The sequence below is a fragment of the Pelmatolapia mariae genome, linkage group LG13, assembly GCF_036321145.2.
Source record: "Pelmatolapia mariae isolate MD_Pm_ZW linkage group LG13, Pm_UMD_F_2, whole genome shotgun sequence".
Lineage (NCBI taxonomy): Eukaryota > Metazoa > Chordata > Actinopteri > Cichliformes > Cichlidae > Pelmatolapia > Pelmatolapia mariae.
Genome location: NC_086238.1, coordinates 34,921,156 through 34,937,512, shown reverse-complemented (window position 1 = coordinate 34,937,512; position 16,357 = coordinate 34,921,156). Strand labels below are relative to the sequence as shown.

At 40.0% G+C, this 16,357-nt stretch overlaps 1 protein-coding gene across 2 annotated transcripts in view; it reads left to right on the top strand.

The window, feature by feature from the left end:
* The window catches only part of piezo1 (piezo type mechanosensitive ion channel component 1 (Er blood group)), an 87,022-nt gene that overhangs the window by 46,562 nt on the left and 24,103 nt on the right, over nucleotides 1–16,357 (top strand). For both annotated transcript variants that reach the window (XM_063491233.1, XM_063491232.1), the window contains exons 16-32: nucleotides 1,102–1,260; nucleotides 1,839–1,942; nucleotides 2,337–2,503; nucleotides 4,066–4,242; nucleotides 4,714–4,839; nucleotides 6,010–6,210; nucleotides 6,442–6,646; nucleotides 8,128–8,232; nucleotides 8,779–8,935; nucleotides 10,164–10,407; nucleotides 11,362–11,458; nucleotides 11,688–11,853; nucleotides 12,505–12,594; nucleotides 12,720–12,802; nucleotides 13,333–13,410; nucleotides 15,662–15,762; nucleotides 15,857–15,983. In XM_063491233.1, coding sequence (XP_063347303.1) covers nucleotides 1,102–1,260; nucleotides 1,839–1,942; nucleotides 2,337–2,503; nucleotides 4,066–4,242; nucleotides 4,714–4,839; nucleotides 6,010–6,210; nucleotides 6,442–6,646; nucleotides 8,128–8,232; nucleotides 8,779–8,935; nucleotides 10,164–10,407; nucleotides 11,362–11,458; nucleotides 11,688–11,853; nucleotides 12,505–12,594; nucleotides 12,720–12,802; nucleotides 13,333–13,410; nucleotides 15,662–15,762; nucleotides 15,857–15,983 — 2,387 coding nt within the window. The remainder of the gene's footprint in view (nucleotides 1–1,101; nucleotides 1,261–1,838; nucleotides 1,943–2,336; nucleotides 2,504–4,065; nucleotides 4,243–4,713; nucleotides 4,840–6,009; nucleotides 6,211–6,441; nucleotides 6,647–8,127; nucleotides 8,233–8,778; nucleotides 8,936–10,163; nucleotides 10,408–11,361; nucleotides 11,459–11,687; nucleotides 11,854–12,504; nucleotides 12,595–12,719; nucleotides 12,803–13,332; nucleotides 13,411–15,661; nucleotides 15,763–15,856; nucleotides 15,984–16,357) is intronic.

Below are 16,357 nucleotides of genomic sequence, written 5' to 3'. Positions count from 1 at the left end.
CTGCAGTCAGCATGCCAACTGCACGCTCCCTCAAAGGTTGTGACATCTGTAGCACTGTGCTGTGTGATCAAACTGCATATTTCAGAGTGGCCTTTTATTGCAGGCAGTCTAAGGCACACCTGTGCAATATTCATGTTGTCTAATCAGCACCTTGACATGCCACACCTGTGAGGTGGGATGGATTATCTCAGCAAAGGAGAAGTTCTCACTAACACAGATTTAGACAGATTTGTGAACAATATTTGAAAGTCATGGATCTTTAGTGTATGTAGAAAATGTTTCAGATCTTTAAGTTCAGCTCATGAAAAATGAGAGCAAAAACAAAAGTGCTGTGTTTATATTTTTGTTCAGTGTAGTTCAGTTTTATTTATACAGCACCAAATCACAACATCAGTCGCCTAAAGGTGCTTATAGTATATAAAACATTATACATACATGTGTTTCATATAAATATATTTGATAACTTTTTTATTTTCTTTAGCCGAGATAATTGAACCTTTCAGTTAAATAAAACGTGTGAATTTTGATGTTATGTACTGTATAGCCTGTATAATAAATAAGCATGAAATGCAGAAAGCTAAACAACATGAGTTGGTTCGTTTACAAACACAATCTAAGTCAAAGTTTTAATTGATACATGCTTAAATTTACACAAAATGTCAGAAATCTGCACCGTCATGAAATAGTTTCACCAAAAATTTACATTTTTCATGATTTCTGGGGTTAATCTGGGGTCCAGGGTATGTTGGGCCATTTTTGACACAAAACAAAAGAAACAAATCTTTCTGTCCATATCGCTCTCTCACTCTCTCTGTCACTCCCAAAACGTTACCCTCTTCCTAAGCAACCAAACCTCACGATTTTTTATTGGTCGATATGCTACATTTTTCCACCAATAGGAAAGGGCTGGCATTTCTTTTCTTCTTCTTTTGCACTGTACTTAGAAAATGCTTTTTTCCCGTTTCTTCCCGCATGAAACGTGACGATAGTATCCAGAAAACCCTCTAACACGCACCCTCATTCCACTTCCAGAGTGTAACAATCAACCACAACCTGTGCTGAAATGTGAAAATGCCCATGGTGTTGCTCTGTCATCCTCAGGCTGGCAGCGATCGGCCTGGAGACCTTTGCTCTGTCTGAACTCTTCACTAGTATTCTGATCCCCGGCTTCTTCCTGCTGGCCTGTATCCTACAGCTGCACTACTTTCACAAGCCGTTCATGAGAATCACTGACCTGGAGCAGATTACACCCATACACAGGTAACACATCCTGCTGCTGCTGCTCCTCATGTAACAGCAGCATGTCTTTGGTTTTGTTCATAGTAGAGAACAGTGTTAACACTCTTTTCAGATGCTATCACTTCTTAAGAAGCTACCCAAGTTAGTTTTTACGTCCTGTGTGGAGTTGCTAGACTGGACAGCTTTGTCTTTATGGCCATTATTCCAAGAGGAGTCAGCAACAATATCACAGGGAAAACTGTTGGTTTGTAAAACTGGGAAAGTGCACTTCTACATGTGTGTGAGTTTAGAAATACAAAAAGTCATGTGACAGATGTGATTTAATTAAAGAGCTAGCGATCCTTCCATGGAAAAGGAAACAAGCAGATAGAGGAACAGCTCCTAATGCTGGAATGGTTAAACATTTAAACCTGGTTTTAAATATTTAGAAAATGTAGAAATGATCAGAGGACCCACAAACAGCTCTGTTGTCCTTGAAATGAGTTCAGTTTTCATTCAGTTTTTGGTTACGCTTGGTTTTTATATGGAGTGACACCCACCATCACCTGTGTTGCGTTATAAAGAAAGGTGATGTTTTTGCTTTGGTCTAATCTTTTCAGAAAAAAGAGCAGTGACAGGGCAGACCAGACTGGCTCTGCTAATGTGGAAATGAACAATGACGAGGACCTTGTTGCAAACACTGATGATGACTCTGAAGATGAAGGTAAAACAAAACATTCAGGTTTGTTATAATTATGTAAAAGTTACCTTCTAATATCATATAGAACTATGAGATTGTTACATCTTCACGAGATTTATGGACAGCAACCGACTGCTAATTGATCATCAGGTTTATTAAGCTGTTGCAGTTTTGTCCCATTCATTCATGTCTTACTGGTGTTGATGTTTCAGAGCTTCTTCTCATTAGCTCCTCTCTTACTCGCAGAGGTCCTGAAGTTTGAAATTACATTGTGTGCCTGTTCAAGAGAATAAAATCCTAAACATTCACATTAAATCAGAGGACTGAGCAAGCAGACTGGATGAACTGAAAATATACCTTTTAATTTAAGAAGTCATCCCAGTCAGACTCACAGATGTTTGTCTGATTTCTTCATTAGTGGAGCTGATGCCTAGTAAATGGGGTCTGGTGATGGACAGGTTACTGGATCTTTCCAGAAGATTCTCTGACATTCTCACCACAATTCAAGAGTTTCTCTGGAGGCTTCTGGAGCTTCACATCGTCAAGATGGTGGCCTTCTTCTCTGTATGGGTCGCCCTCGAAGAGGTACAGGCAGAGACTGAAGCACTAACATTAAGTCATTGTGTTGTATCTTTATTTTGAACATGTTACAACAACAACAGAGAAAAAAGAGACAAACAAACAAAGGAAAACAAAACAGTAATAATTATAAATAACTTGCATGTTTAAAAAGCAGTAGGAGGAAGCATGAGCTTATTTAATCCCGCCCCCTGGTCTTCTTCCTGTTTATGGCCTATCGATCATTACAATTTGCTACGTGTATTTTTTTCATAACCCCAGTAACACATCTACAGATATACAAATATACTGAGATATATCCTTATATAAACATGCTTGTGCACCCACACACACACTTATACACACATCCCTGTAGTGAAAATAGTGGGTGATCCACCCGATCCAAGCCCTCCCTCCTCTCTGTACTGGTTCATGCTGGGACGTTGCTGCAGTTCCACTCAGTCTGTTCCTCAGCTTCACTCCACACAGAGATGCAAACACCTTGTAGTGTTGTACGGATACAGGAATGTTTTCAATTTAATTCCCACATGCATTATCCAAGCATAATGAGGAATATTCACCCAGCTTCACCAACTGTTTCCTGTCACGTAAATCATTCTTCGCTCAGTGCAGTACAGCCCCCGATCCCATACTGTTCCAGTTTATTAAGTAACATGTCGTGATTGATTGTATCCAATGCTTTCTAGTTATGGAGGAATAATCCGGCTGCATACTGTTTCTGATCTATAGCATTTATAATCTCCTCGCTTTATTTGATTATCGGCAGTGATGATGTTTTGCATCTGAGTCCACACTGACTGTCAGAGAGTCATTTATGTTTATCTGAGATTAGATATTAGATGTCACTCTCCCATATCCTCCACTGCAGATGATGAATGTAGAACCACAGCGGCCTGTAAAAGTTAGCAGTGAACTCACCAACAAGGAGAAATTACTTGGCTTCAAAAGGCGTCATTCAGCATTTCATACAAAACCCTCGAGCTGGTCTCAAATCTAAGAGGACCATTTATACTTGAGTTCACAGTTCAAACCTGTACTGAGATGTCACATGTGTCAGACATTTACCTGTGCTGACTAAGACTCGGCTAAACTTCTGAACACAAACCCAAATTTTACATAAGCTCTCAAAAAACACACATCCAGCCTCTGCACACATGTAACGTTGGTGTTGTTGTTGTTAGTGGTTCATGTAACCGAAGCGAAAAATGTTTGCTACACCTGTCTGTAAATGCTTTCTCACATGCACACACAGCACATCAGCTACACTCAATAATGTGGCTGATCTTTAGAGATGCATATTTGCAGGTGAATTTCACATTTTTCATAACGGATAAAGTTTATCTGTCAGGAAAGATCAAAGTGTCAACAGGAGCTTCTGTGGTGCTTCTAAATGCGTAACACTCTTTCTTTTTATATGTACGCATGGGGAAGTTAGCTCATTATATGACGTTGGTGATGATGATGGTGAGAAAGACAACGACAACAAATGTTAAGAAACTGTCCCGATTAGGGGAAAGCATACCTGTTAAAGTAACTGTCCTGAGACATCTCTTTCTGTTTGTCTGTAGCCGTCTGTGATGAATCTGGTCCTGGTTGTCCTCTGGTCTCTGGCGATGCCTTATGACCGTTTCAGATCCATGGCGTCCTGCCTGTCCACAATTTGGGTGTGCGTCATCATTGTGTGCAAGATGTTGTACCAGCTCAGTGTTGTTGACCCTGATGACTACTCCCGTAACTGTACCATGGTAAGACTCTGCTTTACTGGAGGTGTGATGTAATATTGGCTCATTTGGATAAGCTTCCTGTAGCTGCAAAGCCAGTTTGAGGGAACCTGCTGCATGGTTTGGTTAATACCTGAGACGAGCATGCGTTTGTGCTGAGCCTGTATTTATGCAGCGCAGTCAGTTCAACAAACAGAAAAGATTGCTCCGAAAGTGGCCGGGGTCACAGACTGTGCTGAAAATGAGCTGAACTGTTGCTCAAGAGCACTTTAAGAAATGATAAGAAAGTCTGGTTATGTTCCCAAACTGTGACTTCCAGAACATCTCAGTAGTGTTTTTATGAATCCGATGAGATCAGAATAATAATTTTATTACTAATAATATTAGAGAACTGCTGCATCTTCTTGTTCTTTGACTGCTCTTGTAGAATAATCATTTTGTCCTCTATCAGCACTGGAGTGAGAAAGTGTTTGTGATCCATCTTTTCTTTTACAGCCTCTTGCAAATGAAACCAACCTGTTACCAGAGGAAATGAAAAACTCTTCTTTGTATAAGGAACCAGTGGATCCCGCCAAATGGTTTGGCATTAGGAAAGATGCTACAGCACTCGGATACAGCAAGGTATATTCATTTCACTTTAATTCAAATAATGCAGATGAATTAAACGTGTAGTATAAACACTAATAATGCCATTTAAGTAAAAGCCACTTGGCTCTGTAATGTGTTTGACAGCACAGCATGAACCGTGCATGTAACATTCTCAGAGCGAGGCCTTTGTTTCTCTTTGTTTAACACTTGTACTGTCCAGCGATTGTAGTGAGCAGGATCATGGTCATTCTAACTGCAGACAGCAGCCCGGTGCACAGCTTCTATGCAGTTTCACACCTTAGATGTGCACACTTACTTCATTAACACAGGCAGCTCAGAATCTAAAATAAGTAATGCTTTGTGTTTCTCTGCACATGGTACATGTCAGCTGTTGCTCATAGATTCAGGCATTTAAGGAGGAGTTAACCACTTCTCTGTGGATAAATCCTTCACTGCACCTGAGTTCTAGTCCACACAGAGTTCCTGGCAATTTCTAATAAAAGAGTTCAACCTTGTATTTAATATAAACATGTGTGTGCTTCTTCAGAGAGAAACATTTGCATTTTCCCTTTAATAGATTTTGTTAGTGCCCTCATGTTTGAGCCACACATTTGTATTGCTGTTGGTAGAATTCTGACATGAACTACCTGCTCTTCATAATTTGTTTTCATTTTTCACCTGGCCCAGTTTGTGCCTGAGAGAGTTGCTCCTGTGTGTGCAGGCGAGTCCACCCTAGCTTAAAGCATTACATATCAGATTTGAGATTTATTACAGTTAACGGTGGCATGAATGCATTGTAGCAGATTGCATGCAGGTGCCTGTTTAATCAAAAACTAATTGCAGACACACGTTTCATTTGCTTTGAAGAGGGCAACCCATCTCCATCTTTGAAGCAACCACAGACGAGCAGATGGACAGCGAGTGCAACTGTCGCAATAACCACAGCTTTTACAGCTCGTCACACTTTCTGATGATCACCTAATCAAGTTCATCTTGTTAGCAGTGTCTGACTACTACTGAACTTAATTCCCATTGAAGCAGTAAAGATGTATTTAATTCTTCATGACTGTTAACTGCAATTAGATGCCAATGTTCTGTGTTATATTTTACTCTGTGCATTTTACAGTGTATATGGTTATTAGCTAACTGTTATGAAATTTTGGTAAAAGCCTAATCTGATTGTTTCCTAATGATTTTTTGCAGAACCATTTAATTGTGCTGATGTTGTTGGTTTTTGAGGCAACAGTGTATCGACACCAGGCTCACCATTACCAACAACTCCAGCGTTCCCCGCCCATCATCCCGGCGCTCTTTCCTGGCGCCACAAGAGACACTTCAGACCAGGGCCTCATATCTTGCTTCAAGTATCTGCTTAACTACACTTTCTACAAATTTGGATTAGAGGTAGTTAAGAAAGTAATCTCTTACTGCACACATGTGGGCTTTGGATCAGAGTATATCAGTAACAACTGTAACAAGTGCATTTTACAGGGAATCCTTTTGTATTGTATAATGTAATATTTGTTTTATTTTATTCAAAAGAAGATAAGTTAAATATAGCAGGCGTTCCAGCGCATCAGTGTGTTGAAATGTCGTTTTTAGTCTTAATCTTTAAACATCTGCTCTTTTTTAAAGATTTGCTTCCTGATGACTGTGAATGTGATTGGACAGAGGATGAATTTTTTAGTGATAATCCATGGCTGTTGGTTAGTAGCAATCTTAGTGAGGCGGAGGCGGGCAGCTATTGCAAGGATCTGGCCAAAATACTGTCTCTTCCTGTCCATCATCATGATCTACCAGTATCTGCTCTGTGTGGGCGTACCGCCAGCTCTCTGCATAGGTGAGTTTTAAAAGTCTTCAATTTTAAAACAAACTAGATGTCAGAAATATGTAATACATGAATAAAGTATATTCTTGCATATTTCCACACTAGATAAACTCTGTCTTATATTAGTAATACAATATGCATGTTTTATTATAATAAATCTATGGATGAAGATGCTCATGTTGCATCTTTTTGTTGCATCTTTGCCCATACCAAAATCATCCAACTTATTTTGAGATGATGGAATCAGGAGTTGCAGACCTAACAGTCTCCACATGTGTGACTACTTCTCACATGTCTGAAAGAGAGCCCACACATGCCAAGAACGCATTTTTGCACAAATAATGAGTAGTTTTTTTTGAGAAGCAATCCACCCTGAACCAGCAGCGTTTAATAGAGAACCATGTCTTTGGAGATGCTCAATCTTTCTCTGATCGTTCGCTCTAGATTGCAGATTCACCCAGTGAACACTAAAAGTCACAGCCTGATAAATCCAACAATACGTCCATGTCTTCTACAAAACCAAGCACTGTCTGCTCTATTCACTTCCCTGTAGAGCGTATCCCTGGATAACGACTTTGTGGTTTATATCAATGGATGCAGTGCCGTATCTTTACATTTATAACGGTAATTATTTAGGAAGCACTGTAATGTTGTTGAAAACAAGACTGCATGATGATAAGCATCTTGAATTAAGTTGATTTGGAGCTATATAAAAAAAAAAGAATTGTATATGTTAATAATGAATGTTAATAACAGTTCAGTGTCCAACCTAAAAGCCTAACAGAAAAGAGCTTTACTGGTCCATGTACAGTTTTATTACGCTGCAAAAAAGCTTTTATTTTTACATTTTGAAATATTTCAGTTTTATTAATATCTTCTTTCCACCAGAAATCTGAAAAATAATATAACAAAAGCCTTAAAATAAATTGGGTCTCGTACACCCCATGTCCCCCTTTAGATGCAGCTCTGCTTGTTGCAGATATTGCTGGTTCTGTGAGCTTCCTCAGGTGGGGGCTCCCAGTTTGCACTGGAATTGTTTGCAGCAGAGTCTGACTTGGTGGGAAGGAGAATTAGCAGTCTGAGGACCTCAGACTGGGAGGTGCATCATCCATGATGCAGACACTGTACCAGTCCAGTCCAAAGAGAGCTGAGCATACAAAACCAAGCTGTCGGCTTACCGATTGATCTCCGTCCCTACACTCATGGGCTCAGTCTTAGAGGTAGGATGAGAAGTTCAGTCATTCGGGAGGGTACTTAAATTAGAGTCACTACTCCTCTACATGGAAAGGTTCAAGTTGTGGTGGTTCCTTCATCTGATTAGGCTGGTTTCTGGGAGCCTTCTGGATGTAGTTTTCCAGGAATGTCCTACCAGGAGCAACTTATGTGTCAGTCGGGCACTTTTCAGAGAGGATGTTTACACATGTTTCTATAAATACTACTTAAACACTTTGTGTATTATTGTATTTCTCTGCTTTTCTGTGTGCTTGTTGTAGACTACCCATGGAGATGGAAGAGTCCAGTGTTGATGAACTCAGCTCTCATTAAGTGGATCTATCTGCCTGATTTTTATACTGTTCCAAACTCCAGAAATCTCATAGGTTAGTCTGTGTGCTTGGTCCCTTCATTCATGAGTGAACAAAGCAAACCTTTGTGTCACTGCCACTCCCACAGTATGGAGTGTGCATATTCTAGTGGAGTGAACTTCAGAGTTTGTATGGATTATTATTGGAAACGATTATCTGCTGAAGGATCTAAAAGAGCAGTTTTTATTACAGTAAAAGGCATATTTGTGCTGGTTATATTTGTCGTCTCACAGTCGTTCCAATAACCTCTGCATATTATAAATGTTTATGCCACTGTTTCCACAATTGTGTGTTAATATAATAATATATGTAGAAAAATTCTGCTCTTTATAGTATAAAATCCAGTGTGCTCAGTAGAACAAGTACATTTGACTGTAATGTGTAGTCAGAGTTCACAGTTAACATATTGTCATGTATAGTTTTGTGTGTTTTCCAGTTACTAAGATCTTCTCCCTGTGTCATGTTTTGATGTTTTGACACTGAGCCCATAATTCTGTTATCAGAGTGAAGAATTCAGTGCTGCAGGTGAAAATCATTACGTTATGTTGTGTGTGCCCACAGCGGACTTTGTGCTGCTGATGTGTGCATCTCAGCAGTGGAAGGTGTTTGAGTGTGAGCACGTGGAGGAGTGGATGGTTCTAGCAGGAGAGAACACAGATGAACCGGAACCAATGGAAGGTCGATTGTTTAACCCTGCACCTAATTTCATAAATTGCAGGTAAATATCATAAAGTCTATACGTCTAAATTTTCAGTCATTTCAAATTTAACCGGCTTTGGGTGATTGGAGTGATGACACAAACAGCTTGACAGCGTGGGAAAGTGGGAGTGATAAAGCTTAGATTTAGCTGTCAGCTCCCAGCAGTGGACAGATGTGAGGCCATAGATCGTCCTTATTGAACTCCAAGCTTCATTTATTAAAACACTGTTTCAGGGAAGGAAAATAACCACATGAACCTGAGTTCATATTGTAGATACTGTATAGAAACAACAGAAATCCCAGTGAAATCAGTTATTTGTGCAATTTAAAGCCAATGAGATCAATGATCAATATTGAGATAGTATTGGAGAAAATGGAGCCCCCTTGTGGGTTGGGCTCGGGTGGTAGAGCAGGTCATTCACTAACTGGAAGGTTGGTGGTTCAATCCCTGGCTGCGCCTGTCTGCATGCCAAAATCCTTCAGCAAGATACAAACTGCAAGCTGCTCTCCGATGGATCCATCAGAGTATGAATGTGTGTGAATGAGGCATGATGTATAAAGCACTTTAAGTTAGTTAGTTAGCAGAAAGTTACAAAATGAGAAGCATTTACCCTTAGAACAAAACTGCTGAGACTGTGACCTGTAGAGGGTCACCCCAATACCACAGCAAACTGTGCGACAGTGCAGCCACAGTTTTGAAAGCTGGGAGCAAATTAGAAAAACATTTGGAATATTCTTGGAAAACAAAAAGGTAAAGTTGGGTAATATTTATACCCCTCCATATTTTTCCCATATTTGCAAAATACTATTATTATTATCTGTCCATCCACCCTTTCTCTTTCGCGTATGCTTATTGGGGGGACAGCTAGCCTATCCCAGCTATCATATGGTGAGAGACACCATAGTGGAAATTGTGGACTTGACGTATGTAACAGTATGAATAACTTTGCTTTTGACATTTTGTGATGAAAGCTTTAATGTGATGTTTTGAAATGACACTTAATCCTTACTTTAACTTTCTGACAGATGGCCTCACACATTATCTTCATGATTTTCTAGCACATGGAGGAAGTGGTTGTAAGACTGTGCACTGCAGTCTGACCTGCCTGTTCTCGGTCGATCTAAATCTAAAGAAAAAATGAATTTTATTCATAGTTGTCGTGCTCTCCTTCTCCATCTCACTACAGGAGCAGCTCTGTCATTCAAATATGTATTTTATTATTTGTTTTCTCTTTTTCCTCTTCTAGGAGTTACCTGGACATGGCGAAGGTTTTGGTATTTCGCCACTTCTTCTGGTTTGTGTTGTCAGTGGTCTTTATCACAGGGTCGACTCGGATATCTGTGTTTGGACTGGGCTACCTGCTTGCTTGCTTCTTTTTTCTGTTGTTTGGAACGCAGCTATTGGGCAAACCATCCAGAACTCGCCTCAACCTGTGGGACTGTCTCATCATCTATAATGTGGCAGTCATTATATCTAAAAATCTCTTATCTGTGAGTATAACATTTATAGTTTGGTGATGAAATATATTTTAAGTTTACATCCACAACTAAGCAACAATGTGTTGTCCTGCTTAATGTATGTTGATGATATCACAAGGCTAACCTTGTTTAACCTTGTTTGAAAAATAATTTGCTCTTACCAAAAAACAACATTAAAAAAAATAAGCAAACTGTCTATGTAATGTCCAGGGACCGCCTGGCTCCTCCCCCAACACATGGCAGTGGTTTGCTGTAAAAATCAGTTGCTAAAGCCTCAGTCACACAAGGACAGACGTTGGTCAGTGACATTGGTTGCTAGGGAAAAATGTGTATTCTTCAACCAGATGGCGAGTGGTTTCTGGAGGTTATTGAGGCGATTGAGGTTGAAATAGGTCACAAAGAGGTTTACAGTGCTACGCTAAAAACCATCTGGCAGTTGTGTTCCACCTCTTCAAACGCGTTTGCTTTTACTTTGAGTTCAGGTGCTCAGGTAGAATAGAACCAGCCAGTTTACCAGTTCAAACACTTGCTCCTCGTTATTTAGGGAGTGTTTGCAGACAAATCAGCTTTGTCCATTAAACTGCTGTGACCGAGGCTTTGTGATCGATTTCAACCAGCGTACTCCAGTAACCACTCGCCAACCAGTCGAGGAATACGGAGGTCGTCAGGGGGCGGGTACCTGGTTGCTAGGTCGATGTGATTAACACGGTCTGCTAAAGCAGGACTCACAAAGTGTTAGGTGTTACCATTGAGAGTCCTGTGACGCTGTCTGTTGTCAGTGCTGTCATTTCTTTATAGAAGCCTTTGAAAAAGCCAGAGGGTTCTCTGTCCTACAGAGACGCCTCATCACTTTGTGATATCATGTAATGATATAAAGAAAAAGAACAATTTTGGAATCTCTGTATACAAAACGTCACATATAGAAATATTGACATGTGTATTGATATGTGTGTTTGTGTGTTTCAGATCCTGGCATGTGTGTTTGTGTTTGAGATGCAGAAGGGCTTCTGCTGGGTTATCCAGCTCTTCAGCTTGGTATGCACAGTCAAAGGATACTATGATCGTAAGTTTTTAATAATAATATGATAAAAATACTTGAGCTGCCGTATCAGTTTCTACTCAGACTGAACGTTGTGCCTTAAATGTTTTTTTGGTTTGTTTTTTTTTGCCAAGTACAATATTAAATGAATCTTAAATTGAATGGTTATACTTGGTATTTCAAAAAGCTTTAATTCTGATGGGGATTGATGTTCTGCAAAATTCACATTTACTTTCTTTGGGTTTCTTGACAGCACAAGCAGTTAGTGACAAGACGTGCAGTCTCCCAGTAGAAGAAGCTGGGATAATGTGGGACAGTATTTGCTTTCTGTGCCTGCTGCTGCAGAGAAGGATCTTCCTCAGTTTCTACTTCCTTCATGTGACAACTGAACTGCAGGCTTCTGCCAAACAGGCCTCGAGGTACAACTCAGTGACATCACTGACTTACATCATGTAAACATGCATGAGATGTTTTCCCTGAATTTACCCAAAATAAGTTTTTAAAATGCTTTAATTACTCACAAGTTATATTTATCGCGATGCCAAAAACACAACAAATCCAGACAACATGGAACACGATGTGACAGCCTGAGTGCCTTTAATGCAAATTCATATTTCACCTGACCACAGAAGCGCTGCAAATATTATCATTGTGGTTATTTGGTGCATTCACCGGCGATATTTGAAATATAAAATGTAGCACGTGTTGACCTAAATATTTGGCACAAAGTGTGTGCGTGACATGGCCTGAAGCAATGTACACAAACCTGACAGTGAACAGGTATCAGTGACACAGCGTCTGCCAAAAACATATTTCATCACTTCAAAGTCTGCTCACCTCACTGTCATAGTACACTGTATAATGTTCTAATCACCCTGTCATGTCAGCTACTCAATAATGCTCAGAAGATTAAAACATTTCATATTTAACATTTTGACTGTGGCCATAAATCGATGGGACAGGAGATGGCAGTTATACTGACACCTTTATTTACACGGACACACTTTTGTTCATAAAAATGAAACGACCTTGTTACTGGCTGTAATGTGCTGTTGACCTTTTCCTCTCAGGGGTTTCGAGCTCTTTAGAGCCAGTATTGTGAAGAACATCAAGTTCCACCAACAAGCTGAGAGGAAATCGCTGTCGCAACTCAAGAGATCGTAAGTGCTCACGGCAATGGAAAAGTATATCGCAAATTCTAAGAAACCCTAAAAATGAGAGTGTTCAGAAATAAAGCATCACAGAAACGAAGTCCGTCTTCTTCAGTTCTTTTTTCTGTCCTCAGGATGCAGAGAATTCGATCCAAGCAGCAGAAGTACAAATATGGACACAAAATAAGTGAAACCTCCAAAGAAAGCCCGGCTGTCGGTACGACTCATTTTTACTGCTGTGTATTTCCTGTCATTGCCAGAAGTTTAATCAGTATCAGTTTAATCACTGGTTCTTTTCTTTTCACAACACTTTCTATTACTTTGTGCTTTGTAAAAAAAAAGAAGTTTATTTGAAGAAGTATATTTGCTGCCTCCTCATCCTCTTTCCTGCCTGTTCCCCTTCAGTCTTCTTGTCTCTGTGATTTAGTTTGTTGTCCTGATTCCCCTTCATTGTATTCCTTCCTGTTCCATACATTTTTTCTTCACTTCTGTTAGTCAATGAAACTTCTTCCTTCTTGAGATTCTCTGTCCTGCATGTGAGTTAGCTTCACATTACACCATTAACATTTACTCTTTATTTCTGTTGTTCCTTCTGTGTCGTTTTAGGACCACTTTTATTAGGAAGATATTTCTGTTTCCCCCAAAAAAGATTAAAACACTTCCCAGACTTATTAGTGAAACTCTAAGCTTAGCATCCTCACCGTGAGTCTGTTCTCAAAGCTCTTTGAACTTCTGTTTTCATTCCAGATGATCCAGAGATCCAGACAGGAAAAAAGAGATCCAGGAAGAAGCTGTGGTACCAGCCATGGTTGGACCATGCTGCAGGTAGCCTGGATAGTAAGATGGAGACAATACTGATATGTGGAAAAACATACAAATAACCCAAACCCAAGAGCTATGTCTGTCTAAACAACAGACATAGCTCCAGGCCTGGCTACAAGATCTGTAGCCAAGCCTGTAGTCTTAGTAGTAGAATAGTCTCTGTATGTAGTATATGTGTGTAGTATAGTCTTGAATATAGAGTGTTGATCTGTGGAACCAGCACCCCAATACAGGAAGTCTGGAAAGGCTCTCTGTTTAAAAAGTGTTGCCCAGTAGGCAGAGCTGATGAGTCAGGAGACTCGCGCAGCTTCTGGATGTCTTACTCTGATAAAAAACCAGAAACCCTGAATAGCCTCGCAGGCCGGTCCTACCAACCATGTGCGTTATGGTAGCTCCTCTCTAGATCTGTGCTCCTGAAATATGACTGGGTTTATTTTAACTGGAAAACTAAGCCTAGAATGGTCTGTTACTTTAAAAGGCTGGAGTAACCTGTAATGTAGATTAATACTCAGATTTTTACCTTTACTGTTTCTGTAAAATAGTAAAGATAAAAGGGAACGTCCACAATTCAGACTTCTTTGATGATGTTTTATTGAAGCAGTTTAGCAGGAGCAAAGCAAAGGCAGCCTGACTGTAGATGTCAAATGAAGATCTGGCTCTGGACGTCTTCTGCTCATCACAGGAACTAGAGAAAAAAATAACAATGGCAAATGTTCCCAAGCACCATTTTTTATCCTCTGCCCTTTTGCATCCCCCTCTCTCTTTCTCTCTGGATATCCAATCACCATTGTTGAGATACAGTCACCTGGTGTCCAGACACACCTCATTTCTCTCCGTATCCCTCTCTGTCTCTCTGAGTACTCTTACGCCCTCTCCTCGATTCAGAGATGGGCTTTCCCTTTTCACGTAAATGGCCTCCTTGACTCCCCATCTCTGAATCGAGGAGGGGGCCTAAGGTTACATCCTTCACTGTCTTACATTGCTGTGATTGCAGCCATTCCCCAACTCTCTGTGAATGCGACTCATCACCACTGATCAATGGTCATGGCAATGTGCACATTAATGATCATGAAACTGACCTCACCTCATTGATAGTCAGTGATGCTAGTTTCAGGCATTGTGCAAATGTGCTGAAAACCTGCAGTCAGCTGACACTGAGATTTCCTTACCTGGATGACTCAGCATGCATAATTGACACTTTGTGTTTCATTCAGTTTTTGCAGTGTCACAGTTAGATTTATTAGTGGCTATTTCTCACATGAACATCTATTTCAAACATTATCCTCACAAATTAGCCCATGTGTCAGTTACATACATATATAGAACCAATATATTTTGTGTCTCTGTATGTAACTGTTTTTACTCACAAAAAAGAACACAAATAATGAGTCGAACTTTGTAACATCTAACATGCACAAACACATACATACTCTGAATGCATTGGGAACAACTTGGGCTTCAGTATCTTGCCCAAGGATGCTTTGGTATGGAGACTAGAGCAGCTAGGGGTCAAACTACTTTCAAACGTTCCAGTTAGCAGGTGATCCGCCCTACCTCATCAGCAACATCCACCTCAGTCCACTCATCCATCGATGAAAACCCCTGTGTACAGACTACAAAGCAGGGAGATACAAGTATATCCACCTTTGCTCACCACATCTTGTTAAAGGCAGTTCTGGAGTGGAACAGGGGGTGGCTGTAGCTCAGGAGGTAGAGCAGGTCATCAGCTGAGTGGAAGGTTGCTGGTTCAATAAATCTGTACTATGGTAACAAACTGTATCTATGAAGAAGGCCAGACAAAGTTACTCTTTGTTATTTTTGGATGATGTAGTCCTGCTTTTGTCTATGAGCAGTGACTTCAAGCAGTGATGATTTTGGTTTGAACAAAGCATTCAAGAACTATAAAATAAGCCGTGTTTGCTCAGAACGGACCATCGTAAATGCTACATGACCAGATTTTTTATTTATTTTTTTGGTGCTATGATACAGACCGAGATTAAGATTTAGATTCATTACTTGTCATTGTAGAAAGATACAGTAACATTTTGTGTGCTTACTCAACCATTGGCGAGGTATAAAAGCAGCTTTTTCAAAAAAAGACCCCAAATCAGTAACAATGAAAAGAACTCTAAAAAGTAGCATTAAAGAGCGATATACAACAACAGCAACATATACAAACGTTTGCTTGATTGTTATGGCACAATTAGAGACTTATTCGAGTTATTTACATGACAATATGTTTTTCTACTTACAGTGCTACACTCAGGAGACTATTACCTGTTTGAATCTGACAGTGAGGATGAAGATGAACTACAGTCTGAAGAACAGAAGCCTCAGAAACAGACTGCCTGTCAGGTGCTCACACACACAATTTATTCACACAAACAAAAGCGCAAAGTTTTGTGTTGTATGATGTATGCTGTTGCTAAAATGAGATTGTCTCTCCCAGCTGGCGTATCAGGCATGGGTGACTAGTGTGAAAACAGCTCTGAGAGAACGGCAGAATCGACAGGGTCGACTGAAGAGATCTGAGAGAGAAGAAAGAGCTGATTCACACGAGGCGCTGTCAGTAAAAGGTTGGATTTCCTTACATCGATTTTTGATAAGATGTTGGATCACATGGCATCCCTGGAGTCAAACAGGGAAAATCTATCATTTATAAATCTGTGAGAATAATATGTGAACTAGTAAATGACTGACTGCTCTCAACCTCTTAATGTTCTTTGGCAGTAAAACTGTAAACAGCTTTGCACAACTGTTACAACTATTTATGTGTGTAAAAGCTAAAATTATTGTGATTTAATCCATTCAGACAATTTTAAGACGTGACAACGTTCAGTTAGAAAACTGAAGCAATTTGTCTACAAACCCTCCAAATTTCACCCCAGCAAAGGGTCTTATTACATAGTTACAAGTCAAGTCCAGTTAAGTCTTTAGTCCAAAACGTGAC